The 27,194-nt window shown below is 36.6% G+C and overlaps 1 protein-coding gene across 3 annotated transcripts; it reads right to left on the minus strand.

The window, feature by feature from the left end:
- Positions 1–27,194, minus strand: ARHGAP11A (Rho GTPase activating protein 11A). Of its 3 annotated transcripts, none has more exons than XM_067742324.1 (12): positions 26,318–27,194; positions 22,305–22,375; positions 20,420–20,516; positions 19,634–19,887; positions 18,793–18,950; positions 18,480–18,626; positions 10,013–10,087; positions 9,049–9,213; positions 6,351–6,480; positions 5,767–5,875; positions 2,945–3,083; positions 1–2,541 (listed from the first exon to the last, which is right to left on the minus strand). In XM_067742324.1, the coding sequence occupies exons 1-12, from the start codon at positions 26,444–26,446 to the stop codon at positions 956–958; spliced, it is 3,060 nt and encodes a 1,019-aa protein (XP_067598425.1). In that variant the 5' UTR covers positions 26,447–27,194; the 3' UTR covers positions 1–955. The 3 variants fall into 3 exon arrangements, with proteins under 3 accessions (XP_067598425.1, XP_067598433.1, XP_067598417.1); XM_067742332.1 differs by having other exon boundaries at positions 9,085–9,213; positions 18,793–18,956; XM_067742316.1 differs by having other exon boundaries at positions 18,793–18,956.

The raw sequence follows: 27,194 nt of genomic DNA on the forward strand, positions 1-27,194 counted from the left end.
TCATTTTCCAGAAAGTTATCTTTAATGTCTTTGCTAAATAAATAACATTTACACACACGACAAAACCATCACAGGCTCCTGTAGGAATCCAAAGTGTAAGAATCCAAGGTAAATGTACAGAGGTGCATCAACTATTTCAAAGTCTAAAATCAAGCATCTGTATATAAGCAATCACTTTGATTAAAATCTTCCAAGCTTAATTACTCCCTCTTAAAACATTTTAAATTCTATATTGGACAAAACAGATATAAATGTACTTGTGCAAATTAACTTTAAAAAACATAGTATGGCTTTAAAGTCACAGTTACTTCTGCAGCATCATACTATATGAGCACACTTGAGTTGTCATTCTGCATTAGCCATTATTCTTAGTTCAAGTTAACACACTGTCACATCTATAGACAATATATGTCTAATTACTCTGCACCCAAAAGGAATAAAGGATTAAGATGCTATTGAAACAAATTAATTTCTAGGGACTTTAATAAAGACAATAAACATTAACGGAATTTGGGAAATAAGATTTGCAGGGCTTCTCTCTCTCTCTCTCTCTGTGTTAGACATTTCTTAGAGAAACCTCATCTGATTTAGGAGTAACAGGAAATAGGCACAACTCATTCCATTCTTCTATCGCATGTTAAAAAATAAAATTCATGCAATTTTCAAAAATTAATTTCTTATAAACCCAGTCAACAATTTCTTTAAAAAAGTAAAGTGTAACCTCTGCTTTGAGAGATGACAATAAAATTAATAAGTTTAAATATTGCCATAATTAAGAAAAACAAAGTCATCATTTATACAAGCTTAAGAATTCAAGTTGCTTGTGCAATGAAATTAAAATTGATCACACACCAATCATTCTGAGCTACAAACTAACACGTAGATTACCTTGCAAGTCATATCACCAATTGTTAATTTTATTTACATTAATGACAAGTAGTATAACATTTACCAATTACAAGTCTACAGGTCTACTTGTTGGTAGTAGTTGAGCTTTTCCAATAGGATTTTTTGGAGAACCTTTATACCAGACCCTCTCTTTATCTGATGGTCTTCTAAGGACCCTGTTATTTATGCCACGAGAAAAGCCCATATCATTATTTACAACAGATTTTACTATATCATGATTTGTCAGATCATCCAAGGGAACCTTAATTTGGCCATTAGATATCACTTCCTGCTTACAAACTCTGGTGGACCCAAGAGAAGCATTTCCAGAGTTTGGGTGCCTCTTCATTTGTGAGAAAGATGTAGAAGTTACCTCCATGCTTGATTTTGAAATCGCATCAACATTCGACTGTTTGCATGATGTAGACTTCTGTTCTTTAGGACTTGATCTGGTACATGGAATAGAGCAATCTTTTGATGTACATTCTACATGAGAGGGAAGAGCACTATCACAGCTCACTGATTTAACCAGAGGAGAAGCAGCATCACCAAGACTTGCTAGTTTATGTCTTGGAGGTTGTCCACCATACAACATCAAAGAATTAATTCTTCTGACAGACTGACGGACAGGCATACGCTGAAACTTAAGAGGTGACTTAACTTTTGTCCTATTTGGTTCATTTAAAGAAAGATTGTTAAACCACTGTATGTGGTCTGAAACCTTTCCATGCTCTGTCATTTGTAAATGTTCAGAAACCGTTTTATCACATGTTTCCACCAGTGACTGCTGTTTAACAATTCTCACAGGCCTAGGTTTTGACAGGTTTGCACTATTACACGTAATCTGCTCTGAGGAAGAGGTGCTAGCCACGTCCTCTCTAGAAGCTGCACATTTCAGTAAGTTCTCTTCAATCATATTTTCATTCTCCTTTAATTTAGTATTTAGTGTATCCCTTGGGGACTCTTGTTTCTTTATTTGTTCATCACTGGACAATTCCTGCTTGCTTAAATAATCTTTTGGTATATTCGAATGAATGTTGTCTTCTAGTTCTATCTTCATCTGAGTTGAGTAACATTTTATAGGGGCTTCTCTACCCAATTTTTGAGTTTGATGTAGTGAGAAGTCTCTTTCTGAAAAACTAATTTCATCTTTACTAGTGTGGTGTTCATTGGATTCTATCACAGTGAAATTATTAATTTCAAATAGATTTTTTTCTGTGCTACATTTGATAGAAGATGTTTCATTAAATTTTACTTTCCCTACATTAGTTAATGACGACTGCCTGTGATTTATCAATGCATGAAGATTACTTCCAGATTCAGAAAATGCTTTCTGAATTTTCACCACAGTCTCTGTGGTCAGGTTATTTTCATCCCCACTAAGAGAGCTGCCAGTTACGTTGTTATTATGCCTACTGTGTACATTAGAAGGGGTAAGCTCATATGACCTAACAGGTGACTTTTCAACCATCATATCGGTCTCCAAGGAAGAGTTTTCCACCTCAAGAACTGCATCTATTGGAGAAGCTTCATTTCCATCTATTTCTTGAAAACTTGAATTACTAGGTCCTGTCCAAGACATCCGGTAATTTCTTCCACCTAGTCGCTCTGGAGTTAATAAGTTTTCCTCAGACTTACTGATCTTTTTTGAACCTAAAATAAAGCAGTTCAGTGTTTTTAATCATTTATATCTGACCTAGTTTTGAAATGTTATTCAAATACATGACAAATTAAATACTAAGCATTTAATTCCGATAAACTAGATTTGTGTTAAAAGAGATAATTTTTACCTATAAATATGTCAAACATCTTTATATTTACATTTTTAAAGATCCTCCAATTATTCATAGACAAATACATTGCAATTCCAATATTTTCATTATTCAAACACGAATTTTCAATTTCTAGAATAGTAAATTACTTAATATATTTTATCATTAAAAACAACTAAAGGTTATATGTCAATTATATCTCACTAAAATGGGAAGAAAATTTTTTAAAAAACAACGAAAGTAGGCTTTTGGGATAAAACTCTAATAATATCATGTAAATATACCTTTTTTTGTTAATCTTTCATCAATATATGGGCTAAAAAGCAGACCTGTTTTTACAGATTCAATCCTATTTTTTAAACTTTGTTGATTTGCAAGTCGTCGACCAACATTTTCAGATCTATCGACACCAGAACACACATTCTGTACAGAACAAAATGAAAAAGTTTTGGTTAAGAAATAAACCTAGTTAATTCAAAATATTACTTTGTAGTTATCAAAATCCTCTACAGCTGATTTTAAAAGGTGTGTATATAATTGAGGAACAATTTTATAGCAAACACAATATACTTGCATGCATGCTGATGAAAATTATAAGCATTTGACTTGGCTATTAGTGGATATTTTATGATCTAAAATAAAAACAGCCTCACAAATTAACTTAAAAAACTTTTTGTGTGTGTGATGACTGTGCCAGTACCTGTTCACAAGAGTGAAAGAAAACAGAAAAACAGAACAAAATCTTACCTCATGGAATTTACATTCTTGATGGGCAGATTTAGACCAGAAGACAGACAATAAACTATAAAGTATAATATACAATATATAAGGTGAAAAGTGCTAAGGACAAAAGCAAAGCAGGGTAAGGAGGATACGGAGTGGTGAAGGGTGGGGTATAATTTTAAACACAGTGAACAGAAGATGATTTGTGAGTAAAGAAAAATGAGAGCGACAGTCATGAAGGTATGAGGGGGAAGAACATTCCAGAACAGGAAAATGCCAGTGCAGCCTCTAAGGCTGAAGCAAGGTCTGGCACACTTCAGAAACTGCAGGAGGCAAAAGTGAATGAAGCCGAGAGAGCAAGGGAGGGTGGCAGGAGGAGAGCTCCAAGAGGGAGGCCAGGAACAGATCATGCGGGGCACTGCAGATCAGTGTAAGAACTTTGGCTTCTCTTTTTTTCCCCTCAGAGTGAAGCAAGGAGTCACTGAAGGGTTCTGAGCTGAGGAGTGACATGAGTGACATGATTTAACTCTGGTTTTTAGAGGATAATTTTGGCTCTAGTACTTCAGCAAGGTAGAAGCAGGTAGACCTACTAGTAGGAACTTGTAGTAATCCAAGTTCCAGATGACATAACTTAGAGAAGGTTAGAAATGTAGTACTGGTGAGAAATAGTCAGCCTGGATAGACTGAAAGCAGAAGTTAGACAGGATTCCCTAATGGTTTTGACGGTACATGTGAGAGAAAGTGAGGGGTCAAGAATGTCTGCATGCTGTTGATGGGAATGTAAATTGATACAGCCACTATGGAGAACAGTATGGTTGTTCCTTAAAAAACTAAAAATAGAACTACCATATGGTCCAGCAATCCCACTACTGGGCATATACCCAGAGAAAACCATTATTCAAAAAAAGACAGGTACCACAATGTTCACTGCAGCACTATTTACAATAGCCAGGACATGGAAGCCACCTAAGTATCCATGGACAGGTGAATAGATAAAGAAGATGTGGTACATATATACCATGGAGTATTACTCAGCCATAAAAAGAAACGAAATTGAGTTATTTGTAGTGAGGTGGATGGACCTAGAGTCTGTCATACAGAGTGAAGTAAGAAAGAGAAAAACAAATACCATATGCTAACATATACATATGGAATCTAAAAAACAAGTGGTTCTGAAGAACCTAGGGGCAAGACAGGAATAAAGATGCAGATGTAGAGAACGGACTTGAGGACCGTTTCCTCTCCTTGGGGAGAGGAAAGTGTAAGCTGGGACGAAGTGAGAAAGCATGGACATATACATGGCATGGACATATACACACTACCAAATGTAAAATAGATAGCTAGTGGGAAGCAGCCGCATAGCACAGGGAGATCAGCTCAGTGCTTTGTGACCACCTAGAGGGGTGGGATAGGGAGGGTGGGAGGGAGACGCAAGAGGGAGGGGATATGGGGATACATGTATACGTATAGCTGATTCACTTGGTTATATAGCAGCAACTAACACAACAATGTAAAGCAATTATACTCCAATAAAGATGTTAAAAAAAAAAAAGAATGCCTGCATGGTTTTTGGCCTAAGTGATTAGAAGAATGAGTTGCCATAAGTGAGATGGTGAAGACTACAGGTAGAATAGAAGTGTGGGTGGAGGAGACGGGGAGGAGTGGAGAAATACCAACAGTGGAGAAGTGCATCTTGGGAGCTCTATTTGGGGCAGGTTACACTTGAGATGTCAACACCTCCCTACTTGGGATCAACACCCAAGTAGGGAGGTCAAGTAGGTAGGTCGGTTAAACAGTCAAGTTGTTCAGGAGAGCATTTGGGGCTAGAGATATAAACTTCAAGTCGTAAGTATATAAGCTTGAAGTCGTAAGTATATAAGTCGTAAGTATATACATGATGTTTAGAGCTGATGATCACCCTGAGTGAGTGGAGTGAGAAAAGAAAAACCCAAGGGCAAAGTTTTGGGCACTCCAATGTAAAGGAATTAGAAAATTAACTGACAAAGAAGGAAGAAAATCATGAGACTACATGTCCTTGAAGCAAGGAAAGAAAGTATGCCAGAGAGGAGCAAGTCATCAGCCAGGTTACATGCTGCTGACATATCAAGGCTAACAAGGACTGGTCTGAGCAATGCTCAATTCATGAGTGATCTTATGAGAGCTGTTTCAGTGAGTGTTGGGGATGAAAGCTTCACTGGAATTGATTTCAGCAGAATAGAAAAGGAGGAACTGGAGATAACAACTCAAGTGTAAGGGCTGGTATAAAGAAGAGCAGAGAATGGGACAGTAGATGGAAGAGAGGCAGGGTTGAGAGAGTCTTTTAGCATCAAGTCTTCAGCTTTATCCTAATATAAACTTCAATGAAATGGTGAAAGACACTTACTCCATCTTTGCTGCTTTTCCCTAGATTAAATTTCAAACGAAGAGATCTTCGAACCTTTTCTTTACGGCTGATTTTAGGAGAGAAGCAGTCTGCTTTTCCTGATTCCACCCTAGAAAGAGTCAAATTAAAAACATCAGTTTATAGCATAAGAACTGGAATTCCTACGAAATAAAGTTTGAAAGTCCAGAGCAAATCACATTGTTAGTAATTGAATAGAGTAATAATTTTTTAGGTTTAAGATACCATATAGGAACGCATTGTATTTGCATAAAAAATACAAGTATTTTATAAAATAAACTTTCCTGTTTATCACCAGAGTTTAGTCACTTATAAACGAGAATCATTAGGGTAGACTAGCTTTTTATATTAAAAGGAAATTTAAAAATTACACACATCAACATAAAATAGGATTTTAAGCAAGTAAAATGGATTCAAATTAGGAATCTTTCTCTAGAGGATATGCACTTGATTAATAAGACTATAAAGGCAAAGTGCATTTTTAAAAATTATGATTCTCAGTAGAAAGACACAAAATATTTTATTAACTGTATATACCAAATTTTTATCCAACCTGGATAAATTACCTGCAAACTTTTTTGCTTGCAAGCCTTTTACTTCGCCTTAGCACACCTGTACTGATCAAATGGTTTCCATTGACGGCGACAGGAGAGAGTGAACTCTGAGATGACCCTTCTGGGCTTGTATCAAAGTGAACTATAAAAATAACCACACGTGATAGACCACACATACTCATTTTCTTTTCAAAGTATAAAATATTAATAGCAATTAGATTTGAAGTCTTAATTTCCACCCCTAAACAACCACAAAATCACATAATTTCTGGTTAGAATCTTCAGGGGTCAAATAACCCAAGTCAACTGAAAAAAAAAATCTATTTCTTACTTTTTAGTTACCAATTAAAGGTCAGATTAAACATTATTTTTATATTAGAGTTTTGCTTTAAACTCTTTTAATACTACAAGGGAGGGGTGGGCACTGTTGTAGATTGGAGAAGGAGCAAGCTTTCGAGACAGACTTGAGTTTGTCCACCACTTACTAAATGGCTTTAGGCTCTAAAACTGGACTTCTATGGTGAATATAAATATTACTATAACGTATATAAGATGTCTAGCACAGTACCTGGTACATAAGATTAATTAATGCTCTTATCAAAAATAAACTACTGAAAAACAATTTAGTATCTGAGTATCCAGTATGCACCTGCTAGCCAACTTGCTGTCTACCTGACTCTGGAGTGCAATTTGTCCAAAAGTTTTGGCAAACAAACAAAAACTGATGATCTATAACATACACCTAACCACTTGGCTACTGCCATGTTCCATGATAACAACTGGAGGTTACAACAGCTCATTTTGATTAAGTTATTTAACACTATACCATGAAACCAACTATAATAAAAAATTAGGGAAAAGTATAATAGTTATGAGCAAAGGCTCCATATACATTTGATTTGTATTTGAATATTGCCCAGGATACACTCAACAAACATGAACCCTCTCAACTTATCATTGGTATCGATAAAGAATTCACAGGTCCCCAAACAGAAATATCCATGTTTTTTCAATTACAAAACCAGAAAATAATACAACCAGTACAGTGACTTTTTGGGTGCATTTGGCTAAAAAGAAAGCTTGGAGGCAATATGATATATCCAATGTGACATAGGTAGCTTTATTCTAGGGCTGCAGTCTAGTTATCTTGAAAATATATCAGTGGTGACAAGGAGGCACAGTCAGAATAGATGGAATAACACACAGTTACAACACATATTAGAAAAAAATTAAAAATAAGTACACTATGGATTGTAGATTAATCTTGTTGCCTACATATATTAAAGAAAAGCATCATATCTGTTATAATCCAAACTTAGAAACCAACTCATTTTCAATTTTGCAGATGCAATTTACTGAATTGTGGCTGAGAAAGGGTCAAAGAAAAATGGTGAGTTAAAATAATAGAATTACTGATGCTGAACTTGTTAATTTTTTTATAAAAGAAGTTTCGCTAATGTTACAGTAACATAATGTTTAATCTATTTTTGGGGAACTTGGAGAGAAGGAATCTGCAGGTTCATTTCTTGGGGAAGATGATGTATTGCTAATAAACAAAGGCAGGTAGAACTATGATTCACATCTGTCACTTGGAAGTAGTCCTCCAAAGCAGAAAGCCTTTAAATACTAAAAACACACTAAGTTACTTTAAAGGAGTTTAAGTCTCCAGCCTGTGAATACAGATAGAACTACAGACATAGCTTCAGAGTTCTTATCATTACACTTTAATGAACCACAGAGAACCTGAAGAACCATAGAGAACAAGTTGCTATTCTGTTCACCTTTTTAATACAACAAACAAGGAAAATGTAAACCTTTCGGATAACAAAAGCGAAAGAGAGGCTTTTGGGAAGAAAACCTCATAACCCAGCTAACAAATTCAAATTGAAACTCTTAACATTGTCTGAAACCAAAGAAAATCTAAAAGAATCAGAGGCTACTCACATTTTGTCTAAATGTGACACAAATATGAGATGGAAGACTCTGGGCTTAGAGTTTCAATTCATTTTGGGTTGACCACAGGTTAATACGAGCCAACTTGTATTCTACACATGCTAAAGGAGCCGACTCAATCCAAGATCACACTAACAAAAATTTGGTATTCAAATTAGCATGATTATATTTTTCTCTGAAGGCTCTGGTTGGCCACATTAGGAACTTGTATTTCATTTGGAATAAAATGGCTGGGCTGGTAAGGGATGTGGAAACCATGCCATAAGGATGGCTTTTTATAAAAGCCACTTGAGTATAAAACTTTAAAAATACTGCCCCCCAAATTAACCCACAATGGTACTTCAATGGTAACACCCCTACTCTGGATTCAGAGATGCTCAAACGCTGGTGACCTCAACTCAACAAAAGACAGCAATCCAGCCACAGCTACAGATCCAGAAGTAACTAAAGTAGAATTTAGGATGTTCAATCACGTAAAACCTGAGCACAAGTGCTATCCTATCCACAGTGACCCATAACTTTCAATAGGCATGGCACTAAAACACACACACACACACACACACACACACACACACAAATTATACTGAACCACTGTCTATTTTAAAAGTTAGGGGACTTTATAAAATTCAGAGATCTGATAAAACAGAGAATAAAACTCTGGCTCCTAAAGGGTCATATTAATATGAAATAGCACTTTGCCCAGAATAGGCACTCATGTTAATGTTTATAACCCAATTATATAAATTCTATTTGTTACCTGATACTGGTGTAGAAGTGCTACTGAAGAGATTACCTGGCAACAACTCAAAGTTACAATTGTGCTTGATGGACTTCCTTTTCTTACTTGAGAAACCATGGGAATCTACCGGTAGTTTACGCTTAGCATTTGGTGTAAGAATCATTGGTGAAATGGATAGCTGGGCTGAAAAAAAGAAAACTTGTTTTTTCTCCCACAAAGTTGATAAAATACAAACACTTTATATAATTTCTTCTTATAAAGCTATTTCTTAGAACCAAAAATGGGGGAGATATGTTTACATTAACATTATCAAATATATATTATAAAACTAAATTAACACTATGCAATTACTTAAAATAAAAACAGTGAAGTTGCAAAGAGGCCAGACTCTTAGTAACTTCAACACCAAATAGACTAAAAGATGCATATAATTCACATTAAAGAGTATTAAATAGGCAAGAAAAATTATAATCAAGGTGTTGAAACAAAAACTGATCTAAATATTTTTGATTTTCATCATAACTGAGTATTAACCAGTTAATGTCTTCAATCTAGAAAACAAAACAAGTGATCAAATTTTCTATTACTGGGTTGAATAATTTCAGCCACAAGCAAACCAAAAAAAAAAAAAAAATTGGAACAAATATTAATAAACTTCTGGTTCTAAAATAAAAATGAGATTTATTTTCACATGTTCAATATCATCCAACTTACAAATGGAAGAACATGATTCAGAAGATCAAAGATATAACAATAGACTAAAATAAATTCATACCTACAATTTTACGTTCATTATATCCAATGTAATTATATATTATGTATTACATATATATATCCAATGTCATAATATTATAGTACAATATCTCCACTAAAAATTACATTTGGAATTGATTAAACAAAATAAGTTAGGTAATCATTATCGTAATTAATTTTTGTATAATATATATAAATGTCCACTTAAATAAATATATATAATACCTACCAGTTCTTTCCTGTTGAGGTGTAATAGAGGGTGTCCTGTTAGATTTAAGTTTATTTAATGCTCCACTAACAAAATCTGAAATGCAAGGCATATTTATAATCATATAATCAATTATAACAACATTTACCTAACTTTTATCAATAATTCATATTGCTATTTGTGGTCTTTTAGCATCTAAGTTTATATCAGCTTATATGTTTTAAAGTCACTTAAGGTCATGTAAAAGGAATTATTTCAAAATAGGGGAAAAATACTAAAGGATATATTTGTATTTCATTCCCCTCTTATACTCCCATATCTCTCAAAAAAAAAAAAAATAGATAAATAGGAAGACATTAAATACAGAATGAGAGACTTCCCTGGTGGTCCAGTGGTTAAGACTTTGCCTTCCAATGCAGGGGGTGTGGGTTCGATCCCAGGTCGGGGAGCTAAGATCCCACATGTCTCACAGTCAAAAAAACTAAAAACATAACTTTAAAAATGGTCCACATCAAAAACAAAAAACATACAAATAAATAAATACAGAATGAACTGTAAAACAAGTATCTATAATGTATAGAAAGAGTATGGAAGAGGAAATCATTACCTTTTGAGGAAGGAAAGAAATGGCATTAAGAGAGGAATCTTTGCAAGGGAAATAAAACCTGGACAGTGTTCTGAAGGATTTGTAGGTGTTGATTAGGGTGGAAGGTAGAATTCAGGCAAGGTGACTAGTATATGCAAAGGTATGTAAGAAAAAAGAGAATTTATGTATACTAGAAACCAGGAGTTTGATACTGCTAGAGCAAACAGTGAACAGTGGATACGGTAAGAGATAAGTCTTGTGTATTAGGCAGAACAGGGCTGTGTATCATTTTGAAGAACTTGAACTTCTCCAAAGGCAAAAAGGAACAAAGTCATCATTTCTGCACTTTAGGAAAATCACTAAATCTGCAGCAGTATGACAGATTTATTGGGGGGTAAGCCTCCTTGGATGGAGACAGGCAAACTAGCTAAAGTTTCTTCTAAGTATGCTATTCAGTCATTCAACAAATATCTATTTTGTACCTATTATGTGTCAGACACAATGAAGATACAACAGTGGCCAAAATATGAAACAGTGACCTTTACAAAACTTACTCTATTGGAGGAAACAAACATTAAATATACTAAGGAAATAAATACCTATTGACAAATGGGTAAATAGTGTGAAGTACAAATATAACAATGGATTTAGACTGTGGAGTTAGAGGAGGTATCCTTGAGGAACTGGTATTTAAGCTGAGACCTGAAGGAAGAGTGGGAATTAGCCAGGCAAGAGAAGAAGGTCTTAACTGAGGTAGCAGCTATGGAAATGGAGGCATTATTAAAGGTATTTAAGAGATCAAAGTGATAGTGGGATGTGCGAATGAGGAAAGAGCAGATAAGGACGTCTAGAATTCTGACTTTGATGACTGGGTAGACAATGGCGCCATCCAAAGAAACTCAACAGGCCAGGAAAGAATGGAATGACATACTCAATATATTTAAAGATAAAAACTGTCAGCTATATCATTCAGATATGAAGGAGAAATACAGGGTTTCCCAGATGAACAGAAGCTGACAGACTTCATCAGTGCTAGACCTGCCTTACAAGAAATGCTGGAAGGAACTCTTCTGCCAGAAAACAAAAAGGCAAAAGTAAACAAAATTTTGAGTAAGATGATAAACAGAATCAGAAAATTGCAACTCTATATCAAAATAAGCTGTCAAACAATTCTATAATAAAGGTTAAAGGGAAAAAAGCAGTAAAACTATAGCTACTTCAATTTGGTAGAGAACACAAAACATAAAGAGACAATTTCAGGCAACAGAAAGGTAAAAGGAAAAGGATGAAACTCATATAGGCAAATGAAGGTAGTAAGATGCTATTGGCAGAAAAAGGATTTTTATCTGTAAGACAATTTACACAAACCTCATAGTAATCAGAAAATATAAATCTAGAGGGACTTCCCTGGTGGTGCAGTTGTTAAGAATCTGCCTGCCAATGAAGGGTACATGGGTTCGAGCCCTGGTCTGGGAAGATCCCACATGCTGCAGAGTAACTAAGCCTGTGCACCACAACTACTGAGGCTGCGCTCTAGAGCCCACATGCCACACTACTGAAGCCTGCATGCCTAGAGCCTGTGCTCTGCAACAAGAGAAGCCACCGCAATGAGAAGCCCGCGCACCACAACGAAGAGTAGCCCCTGCTTGCTACAACTAGAGAAAGCCCTTGTGCAACAATGAAGACCCAACGCAGCCAAAAATCAACAAACAAAATAAATAAATTTATTTAAAATATGTGTGTATATATATATATATATATATATATAAATCTAGAGCAGAGACACAGAACATAAAAGAGAAAACTGAGAAAAACATCATAGAAAACCATCGAACCAAAATGGCAGACAGAAACACAAAGAAAAAGAAACAATGGAGATACAGAACAGTCAGAAAACAAAAGATAAAATGGCAGTACTAAGTCTTCATCTATCAATAATCATCCTAAATGTAAATGGACTGAATTCACCAATCGAAAGACAGAGTGGCTGGATGGATTAAAAAACAAGACCCAACTATATGCTGCCTCCAGGAGACTTACTTCAGATCTAAAGACAAACATAGGCTCAAAGCAAAGGGATGGAAGATGATACTCCAAGCAAATGGCAGCCAAAAGAAAATGGGTATAGCCATACTCATATTAGACAAAAATGACTTCAAGCTAAAAAAGTTAACAAGAGACAAAGGTGGACATTATATAATGATAAAGGGGACAATTCACCAAGAAGAAACAACAGTTAATATACATGCACCTAATATATGAGTGCCCAAATATATAAAGCAAGTATTAACAGACCTAAAGGGAGAAACTGACAACACGATAACAGTACGGACTTTTAACACCCCACTTACATCAATGGATAGTTCATCCAGAAAGAAAGTCAACAAGGAAGTAGCAGTTTTAAATGAAACATCAGACCAGATGAACTCAATAGATTTATACAGAACATTCCATCCAAATACAGCAGCACACATTCTTCTCAAGAGCACATGGAACATTCTCATGGATTGACCATAACTTGCAACACAAGTCTCAATAAGTTTAAGAAGACCGATATCATATCAAGCATCTTTTCCGATCATAATGGTATGAAACTAGAAATCAACTACAAGAAGAAAGCTTGAAAAATCAGAAATACGTGAAGACTAAACAACATGCTACTGAACTACTGGGTCAATCAAGAAATCAAAGGCGAAAAACAAAACAAAACAGGTGAATCCTACCAAACATTCAAAACAGATTTAATACCTATCCTTCTCGAATGCTTCTGAAAGACTGAAGAGGAGGGAGCACGTGCTAACTCATTTTATGAGGCCAAATTTCCCTGACACCAAAACCAGGCAAGACAATGCAAAAAAAGAAAATTATAGGCCAGTATCTCTGATGAACATAGATGCAAAAATCCTCAACAAAATATTGACAAACTGAATACAACACTACATTAAAAGGATCAAATACCCGCAAATCAATCAACATGATACACTGCATTAATAAAATGAAAGATAAAAATCATATGATCATCTCAATAGATGTAAAAAGCATTTGACAAGATTCAACACCCATCTGTGACAAAAACTTTCAATAAAATGGGTATAAAAGGGAAGTACCTCAACATAATAAAGGCCATATATGATAAACCCACAGTCAACCTTATACTCAATAGCAAAAAGGTGAACGCTTTCCCTCTAATATCAGGAAGAAGATAAGGATGCCCACTCTCACCCCTCTTATTCAATACAGTATGGAAAGTCCTAACCAGAGCAAACAGAAAAGGAAAAAATAAATAAATAAAAGATATCCAAATTGAAAGGAAGAAGTAAAACTGTCACTATTTGCAGAGGACATAGTTTATATATATATATATATATATATATATATATATATATATATATATATATAAAACCCTGAAGACTCCACTAAAAACCTATTTGAAATAATAAGAAAACAATCCCATTTTACAATCACAACAAAAGGAATAAAGTACCTAGGAGCAAATTTAACCAAGGAAGTAAAAGACCTGTACATTGAAAATGCTAAGGCACTGTTGAAAGAAACTGAAGAAGACACAAAGAAATGGAAAGATACTCTGTGTTCATACATTATTAGAATTAACACTATTAAAATGTCCATAGTACCTAAAGCAACCTAAAGACTCAATGCAATCCCTGTCAAAATCCCAATGACATTTTTCATGTCAACAGAATTAAAAATCCTAAACTTTATATGGAAACACAAAAATTCCTGAAAAGCCAAAGCAATCCTGAGAAAAAAGAACAAAGCTGAAGGTATCACACTCCCAGATTTCAAATTATATTACAAAGCTATATAGTATTCAAAACAGCCTGGTATTGGCAGAAAAACAGACACATATCAATGGAACAAAATTCAAAGCCCAGAAATAAATCCATACATATATGGACAATTAATTTATGACAAAGATGGCCAACAGGCACATGAAAAGATGTCCAACATTACTAATTATTAGGGAAATGAAAATCCAAACCACAATGAGATACCATCTTACACCTGTTAGAATGGCTATTATCAAAAAGGCAAGAAATAACAAGTGTTGGAGAGGGTGTGGAGAAAATGGAACCCCCATACACTGTTGGTGGGAATGTAAATTGGTGCAGCCACTGTGGAAAACATTATGGAGATTCCTCGAAAATTTAGGACTAGAACCACCTTATGATCCAACCATTCCATATGAGGGTATTTATTCAAAGAGTATGAAAACACTAATTTGAGAAGACACACGCATCCCTATGTTCACCGCAGAATTATTTTCAATAGCCACGATAAGGAAACAACCTAAGTGTCCATCATTGGATGAATGGATAAAGAAGATGTGGCACATATATACAATGGAATATTACTCAGCCATAAAAAGAAACGAAATTGAGCTGTTTGTAATGAGGTGGATAGACCTAGAGTCTGTCATACAGAGTGAAGTAAGTCAGAAAGAGAAAGACAAATACCATATGCTAACACATATATATGGAATTTAAGAAAAAAAAAAATGTCATGAAGAACCTAGGGGTAAGACAGGAATAAAGACACAAACCTACTAGAAAATGGACTTGAGGATATGGGGAGGGGGAAGGGTAAGCTGTGACAAAGCGAAGGAGAGGCATGGACATATGTACACTACCAAATGTAAGGTAGATAGCTAGTGGGAAGCAGCCGCATAGCACAGGGAGATCAGCTCAGTGCTTTGTGACCACTTAGAGGGGTGGGATAGGGAGGGTGGGAGGGAGACGCAAGAGGGAGGAAATATGGGGATATATGTATAGCTGATTCTCTTTGTTATAAAGCAGAAACTTAACACACCATTGTAAAGCAATTATACTCCAATAAAGATCTAAAAATAAATAAATAAATAAAATGGGGCAGGGGGAGGAAACAACCTAAGTGTCCATCAATGGATGAATAGATAAAGAAGATGTGGTATATATATACACAATGAATACTACTCAGCCATAAAAAAGGACAAAATCTTGCCATTTGTGACAATATGGGTGGACCTTGAGGGTATAATGCTAAGTGAAATAAGTCAGACAAAGACAAACACCACATGCTTCCACTCATATGTGGAATAAAAATCCCAAACAAACTAAAACAACCAAAATAAATGAACAAACCAAATAAACCAAAATAAACACACAGATACAGAGAACTGAGTTATGGTTACCAGAGGGAAAGAGAGGTGTGGGAAGGGCGAAATGCGTAAAGGGGGTCAACTGTATGGTGATGGATAGAAATGAAACTTTTGGTGGTGAGCACACCACAGTGTATAGGTAAGTCGAAATTTAATGTCCACATGAAACTTACAATAATGTTATAGACCAATGTCAGATCAATAAAAATACATAAACAGTAAATTTTTAAAAGGGAGTGGGGAAGCTTGCTGGATAAGACATTTAGGCTGGGTTTTGACAAGTGGATATTATTTGAACAGTAGAGGTAGATGGAAGTAAAACATTATATCAAAAAGTATAAGCAAAAGAACAAAGTGTCTAAAAATAATGAATAAAGAAAGCAGTTTGACTAAAGTATAGACTGCATAAAGGAGAGATAGGATACAGTAGAAAGGCATGGTAAAGCAATCCTATGAAAGATCTTTAATGTCAGGCTACAGATATCAGTATTAATGAAAGTTTCTGAAGGGTATGCATGTGAGATACATGATTAGAATTATATATTAAGAATATCGCCTTGACAGCAATAAGCAGGGCAGATTCAAGGAGGAGGCACAAAGACCAAGAAGGAAATTCTTACAGTAAACATGCAGTAAACACTGCAGATAGAATCTTACAGAACCTGAAAACTCTGTGAATACAGACGGTAAAGTAATAGTTGGGCACCTATGGCTTAAAGCTGTGACTAGAGAATGGTGGTACCATTAATAGAAAAAAGAATTCGAGAAGAACCAGTTTAAAGAAGGTGAAGATGATCATTTCAAAATGCTGAGCTCAAGCACCAAGGAAAAGCAGAAGTGTGATGTCTGCCTAGTAGAGACTTTTACTAAAGTGGTTTGACATTTGTGAGATAACAGTGGTAGAGATTTAAGTGCTCATCTATTTAGATGCAATAAGTGAAACTTACAGGAGTGAATGAAATCACAAAGGGAAAAGGGTAATAAGATGATCTGTATCCAAGAATATCTGAATTTGGGGTAGGAAGTTTTGTGGGTTGAATTGTGTGCTCCAAAAAGATATGTTTAAGTCCTAACTCCCAGTACTTGTGAATGTGACCTCATTTAGAATTAGGGTCTATGCAGATGAACTCAAGTTAAGATGAGGTCATTAGTACACCCACTGGTGCCTTGACAGTTCAGAGGCCGATCATAAGAGGCCAAAAAAGTGGGTGGTACTCCAACTCCTGGAAATCCCCACCCCTCCTCCAAGATAGTTAGAATACTCCTCCCACTTGTTAGCCTATGAAATTACCAGCCCATAAAAACTAAGACCCTCACACCTCAGGGCCGCTCGCCCTTCAAGACAGTCTACCTATTGCCTTCTGAGATGGCCCACACTCTGTCTGTGGAGTGTGTATCTCTAAAATAAACCTGCTTTCACTCAAAAAAAAGAAAAAAATAAAGATGAGGTCATTAGGGTAGGCCCTAATTCAATGTGATTGGTGTCACAGAGAAACACCTAGGGAGTTCGCCATATGACAACACAGGCAGAGATTGAAGTGATGCAGCTGCAAATCAAAGAATGGCAAGAATCGATAGCCACCACCAGAAGCCCGAAGAGGCATGAAAAGATTCTCCCTTAAAGGTTTCAGAGGGAACATGGCCCAGACAACACCTTGATTTCAGACTTCTAGCTTCCAGAACTGTGAGACAATAAATTTTGGTTGTTTTAAGCCACCCAGTTTGTGGTAATTTGTGGTACTTTGTGGTACTTTGTTACAGTACTGTACTGTACAGTACAGTACTTTGTTACAGAACAAAGAAGGCATAAGGGAAATCTACAAAGGAGGCAAAAAAAAACCAAGGAGGAGGCAAAATCATATCAGCCAAAAGATTCAAAAAGGCATCGGACAGTTAACAGAAATTGGTTCTGATACGCAAAAGATAAGAAATTTCCTAAGGCAACTGGAGGAATAGTCTGTCTTCCCAATCAAGAAGATTAAGAAGTCTCATGATTGATTCCACCAAGAGGAAACTTTGGTTCTTTTTGATTCTTCCTTGGTAATGTTTCCTTCATTATTTAGTTCATACTGCTAATTTATATTATTGTTTCAAGTCATGATCTCACACATGGACTACTGCCACACATTTTTGACTATTCTCCCTACCTCCAAGTCTCAATTCTCCAAACCAGATGATTTTCTAAAATAGTGTAATCATGTTATGCCTCTCTCCAAACCTTCAATGGTTCTCCAATACCCAGTTTAATGTTCTAATTCTTTAGTGTGAGTTCAAGCTTATCATAATACCATCCTAATCCCTAGGTTGAGCCACTCAAGTCATGCAGACATAGATTACTTCTACCTTACAGACACAGACATAGATTACTTCTAGTTTACACAAATCTTTCTTCATAGCATCCTCGAATAGGATACAAATATTCTGACCCTCCACCCAGTTCTCCTAGATTCTACCCATTCTTCAAGAAGGTTCAGTTTAACTTTCTTTTTATAGTGTCCCTGGTCATTACAACCAGGGAACTTTTCTCCCTGGAATGCAGTTAATATTTGTGTTAAACATCTAGCACATAAATATTAGATTATATTGTCATTTTTATTTTTCACATGCATATGTCATGCCTCTCCAACTATGCTGTAAGCACCAAAAAGGCATACACCATAGCTTATGCTTTTTTATGTTCAAACACATTTCAGGCAAAAGCAAATTGCTGTACATCCACAAACAGGACTGCCATGACCGCTTACCTCCTACACTTTGTCTTCGCTTTCTCTTACAGTCACCAGGAGTTTCATAATCACCTTCTTCAAAGCCTTCTAGTGATGGAGTAGCACAGAGTTCATCAATACCCAACATAGCTGGTATCTTTTCTAGGATAAAATCTGGAACATGTCCTAAATGAAAATGTTCACAATTAAGATGGTTCCTCTACTCCCCCTCAAAACATTGCAATAGTATATAGCCACTTTCTAACAGTTGTCTTCATAGTTCACTTAGAAAAAGCTGGGATCTCCCTCATTTAAACAAATCCCATTATTTAATAATGCAACTACATCTTACCAATATCTGATGCATAATCAATAAGAGTTTGTACTACTGCAGCCTGTAATCGTAGCTTTTTTTCTGTGTTAGCAGACATCTTCTCATGCCCTTCACTTGTCTGAAGAAGATTTGGTGCAAATATCACAGCAAGATTGCTGCTATCCATCTTATTCTCACTGCACCTTAAAGGAAAAAAGGTTTTATGAGATGGAGCTAAAGATAAAAATACAGAGTTAAAATAACATATTGGGCACATTTTGCAGACCTCTTATTTTATCAGTTAAACACAAATCAAGACACAGTTATCCTTCATCTACCCATCTACATGACTGGCTTGAAATAAGACAGAACCAGAAATACACAGCCTCTCTGTGCTTAAATATATGTCATAAAAACATTGCTACCCATAGAGTTCACGCTTTGTTTTTCCACACAAATTGAACACATTTCTTTGATTTTTCAAACCCACACACAGAAAATTCAAAGTACTGAAGGCAGCCAAGTATGTCTAAAACCAGCAGTCTCAATGACAGCAGGGAGAAGGGAAAAATTTGAAAAGCAAATCGCAAATATTTTAGAAACACAATAATCTGAAGCCATTCAATGGACTGAGAAGCCTATAAACACCAATAAGCCATTAAGGCATCCACCATGACAACCCTAAGACAGCAAGGAAATATTATATTTGGTATATTGTTTTTTTAAATGATACAGGGTATACCTCTTATAGTAAGGAAAAATATAGTATTTTTAAGAAAAATTTCCATGCCAAATGAAATTTAATTTCTTATCATAAGGGTAAATCTAGCTAGTTGAGAAATTAAACTACCATCTCCCAAAACTTTTAATTACTACTCACCTAAGAGAAACTTTCCTGAGAAAGTTAAAGAAGTATCTTAATATATCAATTGTGTGGTCAGCCATAAGACAGGAAAGCAACAATGTAGCTTTATTCTTCTCCTCTGTTCTTAATTGTTGAGCTTTGAAAAGTGCTTCATGCAAATCAGCTGGGAGAATGGGCTCTGGCAATTCCCTAAAAAACTGCTTAAGAAGCCCTGCAATATCACAAGCAGGTGCAGAAGACAGGCATCTTTCACCATGATCCAGTTTATTCTGAAATAAATACAACAATCTTGAGCGTTCGGGGGCTTAAGGGTTTAATGCAAATAAAGTATCCTTTCTTATACTCTAAAGAGCTTTCTTTAATAAATTTCTCTTAACTCTTGTTTTAGTATTTATCACTTCTCTTTAGAAGGCTAAAAACAAAATTTAAAAAAATTTTCATTTCATATAGTACATTATAGGAACAAGGACCATGAATCTGAAAGTACTCTGTAAACTTTTAAAGCATTATAAAATATAAATAGCTTGATTATGACAATCATTTCACAACATATACATATATCAAAACATCAGGTTGTACACCTTAAATGTATTTGTCAATTATACCTCAATTTTTAAAAAAAGCATTATATAAATGATATACATTTTGGAAAAAAGAAAAAGGTTCTTCTGCCATGAAAAAAAGCTTTCTGCAAACTCAATTTCTGTCCATAATTCATGTAATAGTTCTAAATATTTCAATCCTAAAAACCAAATTAAAAAGTGGTACAAATGAAAAATTATAGTTCAAGAATATGCTTACCTTTAGTGCTTTTAGACGAATAACAGATCCTGATTTCCTAAAAAGCCCTTCTGTATGAATATGCTCTTCTAAAGATGTGCAAGCATCAACAAGAAAACTGAAAGAGAGAACTCTTTTTAGGTGGTAAGACACACATCTCACTAAATCCTATTCTCCTGCCAGAGACTACACCCCTTTCAGCTCTGATGCTACAAATTCCTTTAATCTCTGTGATAGAAGGTTACTTTTAGTTTCCCTTCTTGCTTCCTAAATTCTTCTCTAAAGCCCATCTTTTTACCCATGACAACTTCAGTGAGCCTGCTCATCCCCGATCCTTGCCAATCTTAATCCATTTCTCTGCTTCAGCTCAGAGCACAAGATTTGTCTTTTTTTTACTGCCTTCACTTCTTCATATCCCAGTCTTTGCTCAACCCTCTGCAATCAGACTCATCCCCATTACTCCATCAAGATCACTAATGGCCTCTGCCTTGCCAAATCCATGGTCATTTCACTGTCTTTATCTTGCTTGTCCTACCAGCAGTTGATACACTCGACCACTCTGTGATGGCCCTGAAAATACTCTTCTTCACTACACTTTTGGAATTTCTGCTGTCTCCCTGACTGCTCTTTCTCAAACTTTTTCTGGCTTCTCTTTTTCTGCCAGACTTCTCCATCCTAGGATCAACCAGGGCTCTAAGGCCTTCTCCATTTCTTTACCTATTCTCTCTCCACAGGTGATCTTGCACAGCACACATAGCTTAAAAAACCTACCATCAACTACATTTGCCCAAAAATAAGGCAAGGCTTTTTTTTTTTCTCACCAACATTACCTGTCAGAAAGTCAGATATATCCATCCCAGTCCTTACAATCCTTCACACATTTAGAGGTGTGGGCTCAATTTCTTTATACTGAATAATTTTTAACAATACTGGCTTTAGATGCTTAGGTAACAGCTGGTAACAAAAAATTTGAATGGATGTCAGCTGCAAGTAAACGAAAGCATTGTACTGGTGCATAGTGGCTGAATGTTGCAGAGTAACTGACAGAAAAACTTTCTTTTTAAAAAAGCAGACAAAGAAACTACAACAAAGATTTAGTCATTATTACTAGAGATATGACTGCAATTCTAAACGCTGAAAATCATCATTAAAAAAAACCTTTCATAGGCCATTTAAAAAGCAAAATAGTAAGTGGTTACCTCATGAAGATTGTGAATCTGTATCTATAGGGTGAGTGAGGGAAAATTGTTCTAAGGCAGCAAGGTGTTCAACAAATACTTTTGGACAATGCACCAATTAAAAACCTAAGTTATTAGACTAGAGCAGCCAGAATGAACCTTACTTTGGATAGAGGGGAAATGAATTAGTAAGAGCTAAGGTAGTATCTTTCTACTACGCATTTTTAAACTATTTTCTTAAGCCGTAAACTTCCCTAGCAACTTCTGATGCAGTTAGTCCAAAAGGTTATTTACAAATAGTGACACAGAAAAGCTCAAGTGTTAAATAATTTATATTCACAAATACTCCGATAGTTAAATATTCTTTTGTCCAACAATTCTAAGATAAAAAATATTAAAATTATAAATGAATTGGTAGTTTAGTATATTACTGAGTATCATCAAAACAGCAATGAAAACATCGGTACAGAACGGAAAACTCTGCCTTAGAACAAAAATAATTTGCTTTCTAACATTTATTTATTACTAAACCTTAAAATTCAATCCTGAAAATGAGTACAAATTAAAAAGTTAAAATATGCAAAAGTTTAAAAAACAACTTTTAACATTAGTTGAGAAATAAAATCATTTGCTAGTTCCAACTAATTTTGTGCGCCATTCAACTATTTATTGTTAAACATTCCAATACCAGTTTGAAATATTTACTCTTCATTTCAAAGTTTGCTCACCTTGGAATATGTCCATATTCTGGAACAACAGACTGGGGCAATGCATTAAAAGGTACTCCAAATATTTTACCCTAAAACGACAAAGTCAGTTACTCTAACACAAATATTAGGCTCAATATAAGTTTTCTTAAACATTAGGCAAATTAAAAACCTCACAGAATAAAACAAGATAGCAGAAATAAACTATTGGTCGAGACACAGAAAACAATTACATCAAGTATATTTGTTAAAAAATAACTACTTTATACTAGATATTATGCTAGATGCTGGGAGTACAAAAATGGTCAAGATAGAGTCATTGCCCTTAAGCAACGCAGCAAATTCCCTCAGTTTCCAATCCCACAACAGAAAATCAATCCCTTTAGTGTTCAGTAAGGAAATTCTTAAACAGAATTTGGCCCAATATGCTAACATTTCTGGAAAATACTACAAGCTCCTTTAGTAACTATATAAATACTGACCTTAAACTTTCTGTTGGTCACCTTATAAATACTAACTTGAAAAGGCCAAATTGGCCTATAACAGTAATTCCTGTCACTCAGTACTTCCTAAAATTATATCAGGGTGGTTCCTTTTATACCTGATTATCTTTTCCACACTCTATGGGAGAGTACTAATCAAACTGTTCTGAGGTATCCAAGGAAGGGATTCTGCAAACAATTTAAATTTCACGTCGTACTTTCAAAACCAATTTTAAAAAGTCAGAGTGGAATGTATTACTCGCATTCAAATTTTAATACATTTGAAGATCCCAAGAGCACATTTGTATGTTGGTTAACTTGAGTGTTTGTGCACACCTCTGAATAAAGAATCTGCCACTATCTTTGGGCATATATTCAAACTTCTTAAAAACGAGTCACTGATTAAGAAGGTTGTAGCTTTGCCTTGGACTTAAACATAAATTCAAGGGATTTCCCTGGTGGCTCAATGGTTAAGAATCCGCCTGCCAATGCAGAGGACACAGGTTCGAGCCCTGGTCCGGGAAGATCCCACATGCCCGCAAGTGGAGCAACTAAGCCTGTGCGCCACAGCTACTGAGCCTGTGTTCTAGAACCCACGAGCCACAACTACTGACCCCGCGTGCCACAACTACTGAAGCCCGAGCGCCTAGAGCCCGTGCTCTGCGACAAGAGAAGCCACCGCAATGAGAAGCCTGCACACCGCAGCTAAGAGTAGCCCCTTCTTGCCGCAACTAGAGAAAGCACGTGCCCAGCAACAAAGACCCAATGCAGCCAAAAATAAATTAATTAATTAAAAAAAAAATTCAAGCCTGTATATGTCTGCTTATATGAAATTAGATTAAGTGGGCATACCTAATCACTCATATGTGATTTAGTTTAGATCATATGTGATTTAATTTAGTTTAGATACATCTGCTCTCCATGAATGCTCTTGAAGCACTTGTGTTGTAAGAGTACCTTACTTAACCTGTTATTTATAATAAGAAATCATTCAGGGAATTCTCTGGTGGTCCACTGGTTAGGACTCCACGCTTTCACTGCTGTGAGCCTGGGTTCCATCCCTGGTTGGGGAACTAAGATCCCGCAAACCACGGTGCAGCCAAAATCATTCAGTATTCTTAATGATTTGACAAAATCTTACCAGTCCTTTTTCAAGTAGCTGGCTCAATTTAACTGACGAATATAGAAAAGACTGTGTAGCATAGTGCTTAAGTGAGGAGCCTCCTAGAGGCAGGACTGCCAAGTTTTAAATCCTGGCTCTTCCACTTATTAGCTGAGTGACCTGGATTAAACGGTCATTGTCTGTGCCTCAGTATCCTTATATAGGTCCTAAATCAGAGTTGCAGAGAGAATTAAATGAATTAAAAGATGTAAAACATCAGTGTCTGACAAAGCAAACATTCAAAGAATATTTGTTGCTGTTACAATTATTTCAAGGTGAGCTATTAAAAAAAAAAAAAGTTAGGGGGACTTCCCTGGTGGTCCAGTAGTTAAGACTCCGTGCTTTCATGGCAGGGGGCACAGGTTCCATCCCAGGTTGGGGAACTAAGATCCCACATGCTGCATGGTGCAGCCAAAAAAAAAATTAAAGAAAAAAAAAAACTTAGTATGGGCAACCCCTTATTTGGGTAAATCAGAATTTTCTTGATACTGTGCAACCAAACAAAATGCAAAAATAAATCAGATGCTGAAGCTGATTGTAAGTTTACAAATGTCTTACATAACCAGAATTCAGGGTTTTTTTTTTTTCAAGTCTCATTACGCTCAATAACTGGCTTCACAAGTAAGTGCTATAATTTAATCTCATAAAATAAAACTAATAACATGCTTTTAAAATTTTATGTATTAGAACATCACTTACAATATCATCTTTAAAAAGATGTCTAGCAAGTTTCTTAAAGAGCTCAAAACTATCATTAGATAACAAACACCAAAGAGCCAAAGAAATCTAGTATTCAAATAATTACCTAACATGTTAGATCTCGTTCCTGTTAACACAATGATCTTCTGTATTTCTCTATTAGAATATTTTTATTAGGGTTTCTAGCATGATTACCAATTAGGATGAGGACCTCTGATTATCATAACAACTAGTGGCATGTGACAGGCATTGTGTGCTAGTCTCATCTACAGATCTTATAATTTTTTTAAATCCCCTAAACAACTCAACGAGAGATACCATTCCCATTTTATAGAGTAGGAAACTAAAGCTTAGGACAAGCAGCCCAAGATCACACCCCAGGTAGGGGTAGAGCAGGAATCAAACTCAGGTCTATCTGACTCTAAAGGCCAAGTGTCAGTTTTTCTTGAGGGGTAAGAAAAAAATCTGCATACAAATTCTTTCATATACGTACAAAACCTACTATATTTGAGATCTTGGAAAGCCAGTTTTACAATCAGAAGAAACCACTTAGTTTTTTGTTTTTTATTTTATTTTATTTTATTTTTGCGGTACGCGGGCCTCTCACTGTTGTGGCCTCTCCCATTGCGGAGCACAGGCTCCGGACGCGCAGGCTCAGCGGCCATGGCTCACGGGCCCAGCCGCTCCGCGGCATGTGGGATCTTCCCGGACCGGGGCACGAACCCGTGTCCCCTGCATCGACAGGCGGACTCTCAACCACTGCGCCACCAGGGAAGCCCTTAGTTTTTAAATATAAACAAATACGTTGCCAATAAGTTGCAAACAACAAAAATAATTTCTCCAGAATTTATAAGCTGTTAAGAGGAATATACATTATTTGTCAGTTTTCTTCTCCAAGTACTTATTTTCTTTCAGAAACTATAAACTATTAAGAGTTATGAAATTTTTAGTTTTCATCTGTATTTAGAAAGCACCATATAATTAGGCAAGTAAATCTAAAACAAAATGCTTTATATTCAACTTATTTTTCACAATGAAATTCTTGACGATTCTGTAGAGATATTAAAATCTCATTCGAAATCCCCTAACCTCAACCACCCAAAATTCAACAGCTTCTGAATCATTCCACTGTGGTTTCTCAATTTACTCATTAATTAAAAAAAAAACCTTTATGTCTCAAAAATATGATATAGCCAAGCAGCAAGCATGTTCTTTTCAAATACGTGAATATAAAGTTATTATCTAAAGCCTATTTCTAATACTGTCACACCTCATCTACTGATTCATTTAAAAAAGATACTGGTACCCCTTGTTCCTCTCCAAACATTACTCAAACAGTGGTGGTGGGGTAGTGTTTGTCTCCCTTCCCACGTGCAACTTGTTCAAAATACAATAACTTAGCAGTATCTGGAGACATTTTTATTTGTCACAATTGGGACACGCTATGCGCATCTAGAGCATAGAACCCAGAGATGCTGCTAAACATCCTATAATGCACAGAACAGCTAACCCCAATGCCCCCCAAAGAATTATCTAGTTCAAAATGTCAGTGTTGCTGAAGTTGACACACTTAAACATATTCTCTTTTGGATCCATACAGAATGAACATTTTAGCATGACCCGGTAATAAGTGATGGTAGGGAATACGCCCCCCTCCTTTTTTAACCTAAATCTCTTTCCCCAGAACTTACCACGATTTCCGTGGCTGCTGTCTCCTGTCTCCTGCGATCGCACTGCCCACGGCCACCCTTGACCTTAACGCCATAAACAGCCCGAAGCTGCTGTACAACGGCCAACCGCACCAGCCTCTGATCCCACATCCCGGACACGTCGCCCACTCTCCGAGGTGGGATCTGAGTCCTGACCCTCTTTCGCCACCAAGTCTTCCAATTTCCGAACACTCTCAGTTTTGCGCTCAGCTCCGCTGCCTTCCGGCCACGTCTGGCACTCTTCCGGCCCCGGACCCCAGCCACTTCCACGGCTTTTTCCTTGCTCCACCGACCGTCTTCTCTTAGCCCTTTGACCTAGCCACACCTCACGTTTCCTTCACTTACACCGGCATTCTTTCTAGTCACTTAATCCTTTCGGCTACTTACACAGACCTCCCTTCTTTCTTCCATATCCTTTCGGTTCCTTGTACCACGCCCGTTACCAGCTTCTCACTATTTCAGGCCACCTTCCTCCAAACCTCCCTTTGCCCTCGTCTCTCTCCGAACTGTAAAGACAACCCTTCTCCTCGCCCCTCCTGCCCCACCCCCCGCAGACTCAGCTGGGCGTTAGTCCCTGCGGCCCCGAGTCCCCCACCCTAGCCCAGTCGCCGGACCAGCCGGCTGTTCAGGGGCCTCTTCCAGTCCCGGTCCCCGCCCGGGCTGGTGGCCGCCGTCACCGTTTCACAGGCTGCTCCCTCCCTCCTCCATCAACCTGCCTGCCGCCCCCGGCCAGCACATCCGGGTGCGCTCACTGAAAGTCAAGTGTCCCTCCTCATGCCTCCGCCCCACCGCCTCGACAGACAACCGGAGCCACCTCGGCCGGCCCACCTTCTGTTCCAGTCCAGCCTCAAACGGCAGC

The sequence above is a fragment of the Pseudorca crassidens genome, chromosome 1 (assembly GCF_039906515.1).
Source record: "Pseudorca crassidens isolate mPseCra1 chromosome 1, mPseCra1.hap1, whole genome shotgun sequence".
Taxonomy (NCBI): domain Eukaryota; kingdom Metazoa; phylum Chordata; class Mammalia; order Artiodactyla; family Delphinidae; genus Pseudorca; species Pseudorca crassidens.